Below are 3,002 nucleotides of genomic sequence, written 5' to 3'. Positions count from 1 at the left end.
TAGTGTACTAGATCTAGTTGCGCAGGGACTGCTTAATTCCACATCAGCTAGTTATCTCGTTGTCGGGTTTTCTCGTACCGATGCAGGCCGCGAATAAACACCGCTGTGGGCGTGTTATCTGCTCGCTACTGCATCTTACGGTCGACAGGATTCGATCCGCTTCTCGAATTATGAGAATAATGCGGTAGAGCTCCTCTCTCCCGTCGCGGTCCTCTTCGAAACAGATCTATTTCGGACGCCTCGCGCGGGTTACGTTCCATTTTCTCCGCGAGTGTGACGTTGGATGTCGACGGAGACGGAGATGTCCTGTCGGCAATCGATGAGCCAGTGCTTGTCGCGCTTGTGTCAGGCCGCCTGGCGCTGCGACTGGCCAGAGTTTGATGTGACGTGAATTGCTTAGGTGTTTACATGTCCCGTTCCTACATGCGATACTTCTTCCCCTGTCCCCCACACACCGGCGTGGCCTTTAATCCATCAACTTCTACTAGACACGTGTCACTCTCAAATAAGACACGCCCTCGATTCCTCCAGGCGCACGGCCGCGACCATAAGCTATAGTCTGAAACTACGATAAGTGACGTGAAATGAAATACTAGTACATCGCCGATATACCTCTAATATGCGCCTATACTATAACCACTATCCTTGCCTTTGCTACATGACACACCTTCTACCTGGCTGAATTTCTGTCGAGAATATATATGTGTGTGTGCGTGTGTGTGCGTGCGTGCGTGCGTGCGTGCGTGTGCGCGCGCGTGTGTGTGTGTGCGTAGTTGAATAGCTATAGCTGTATATATATATATATCAAGAGCTAATAATAATGCCGTGAAATAGCACTATTTTCCCGTTTTCCCGTTGTACACTCTAGGTATTTATTAGCTCTTAAATATATACATACATACATTTTATATGTGCATATTATTATTATCAGCAGCGAATAAACACCCATTTCTTTTAGGCACTCCTGATATTGTATATAAGAAGAAATACACGTGTAGTCAGCATAATAATATATGATGATATATTATGATAAACTATGCGTGATATATGATCAGGAGTCTATCAATTGACTGATCAATATATTGATAGACTTCTGATATGATGATATTATATAACGATGAAGCTATGTGCCTAACCATCGTGTCCCTCTCTCTTTGCTTGCAGGAGAGGTGCTATCGCTGGCTGGGGTTGTGACGGCCAGCCGGGACAAGAGGAGAAGCCAACAGTTCCTCCGCTGCTACGACACGCGGGGAGACAGCCTCTTCTTTGCATTCGACGCGAAGGGCGTCTTCAGTCCGATCGCCAAAGAGGAGAACATCTCGGGCGTTCACACGATAAAGGATGTTCTCGGAAAGTTCCGACTGCCGCTCACCGTGCGGCTCGTCTCCGGCGCGATGCCGCAGTCGTCGCCCTCTAGCGGCGGCGGCAAACTCGGCGGCGGCGGCGGCGGCGCTGCGTTCGCGCGCGAGATCCGCCTGTTGAGCAGCTACGAGGAGGAGTGCATCCTGGCGCATCCGCTCGATAAAGACGCGACGAACAACAACAACCGCATCGTCACGCTGCCGGTCACCGCCTGTCTGAAGCTGTCGCCGGCGAAGAACCAGGCCGAGCTCGACCAGAACCGAAACCTGATGCGCTTCCGTGACAAGTGCGCGAAACTGCTGCCGGAGATCATGGAGAACATGCAGGTCTGCGAGGAGAGCTACGGCAAGGAGATGAAAGTGCGGCCGCGACCGAAGCCCGAGCCGGCGCGGGGTCGCCCCGGATGTCCGCCGGCCGTCGACCCGACGGCGCAACCGGAGACGGAAGAGGATATTGTCTACAAGGAGATCGACGACATCTACGGTATGGTGGTGCGGGGCATCGTGCCTCTGCGCGCCTACACGGAGATGAAGCACGAGGAGGCGCGAGAGAAGAGCATCGATGCTTACCAGAAGACGCCGCCGAGGCTGACGGCGGCGTCGTCGCCGAAGAACGAGCTGACGACGTCGCTGGCGGGCGACGACAAACCGCCGCTGCCGCCGCGCAACGGCGTCGCGTCGCCGCGCAAGATCAGCGCCCCCTCGCGGGCCGGCGACAATCTAAACCATCTGGTGTACAGCAACCGAGTGCCAAACGAGAACAGTGCGAAGCTGTCGAATTCAAATCTGAAATACGTTGGCGGCGGCGGCGGGGGCGGCGGCGGCGGGGGCGGCGGCGGTGGCGACGACTGCCACAAGGTCTTCAACGGAAGCTCGGAAAACCACAAAATTTTTACCGGAAACTCGGAGAACCACGTCGTCTATAGCGCCGCCGAGGACGACAGCGAGTCGGTCTACGACAAGATCGACCTCGGAGCCGAGTCCCCGCGCATCGGCGGGGGCCTGCCTCCGCCCGCCGACCCGTACTTCGAACCGCTCGGAGTACAACCTATCTACAAGAAGGAAAAGGTTCCGAACGCCAGCAATCGTCTGCTGAATCTAATCCACAACGCACCGAAGCACCCGAAGCTGAACGGCGCGCACAAGCCGACAGGCGTCGTCGTCGGCGGCGGTTACATCGGCAGGACGTCGGCGAGCAGCACGCCGAACAAGCGCCACTCGACGGCGGGCGTCATCCCGCTGGCGCACTCGCGCAGCCAGCCCGTGCTGATCGACGTGAGAACCCCGCAGCAGCGCGTCCAGGAGAAGAAACGTCACAGCTTTATCGACTCTAACGGAATGCATACGAGTTCCAGCTCCGGCTCGGACGGCATGAAGTACAACTCGGCGCAGGACCTGCACGAGCACAACTACGAGGAGAAGGTGTTGCGGCAGGAGAAAATCAAGGCGGCCGACCAGCGCCTCAAACGGCTCTCGAACTTCTTCCTATGAATGACATGCAGCGCATGTATTACTGTCGTAGCGCTGTCGTGCGTCTAGAAGCCAGGCCTATCAAATATTCACCCATAGCAGAGGCTATATCTATATCTATATATATGTGTGCGTGTGTGTGTGTGTGTGTGTGTGTGTGTGTGTGTGTGT

At 55.4% G+C, this 3,002-nt stretch overlaps 1 protein-coding gene across 1 annotated transcript in view; it reads left to right on the top strand.

Annotated features, from left to right (window-relative positions):
* Nucleotides 1-2,852, top strand: part of LOC106808293 — a 46,015-nt gene extending 43,163 nt beyond the window's left edge. The window contains exons 2-3 of the mRNA XM_014810948.1: nucleotides 1,165-2,160; nucleotides 2,338-2,852. Of these exons, the coding sequence (XP_014666434.1) occupies nucleotides 1,165-2,160; nucleotides 2,338-2,852 (1,511 nt within the window). The remainder of the gene's footprint in view (nucleotides 1-1,164; nucleotides 2,161-2,337) is intronic.
* Nucleotides 2,853-3,002: the final 150 nt, after the last annotated feature.

The sequence above is a fragment of the Priapulus caudatus genome, unplaced genomic scaffold (genome assembly GCF_000485595.1).
Source record: "Priapulus caudatus unplaced genomic scaffold, Priapulus_caudatus-5.0.1 Scaffold266, whole genome shotgun sequence".
NCBI lineage: Eukaryota > Metazoa > Priapulida > Priapulimorpha > Priapulimorphida > Priapulidae > Priapulus > Priapulus caudatus.
This window is presented reverse-complemented; position numbering and strand designations above follow the sequence as displayed.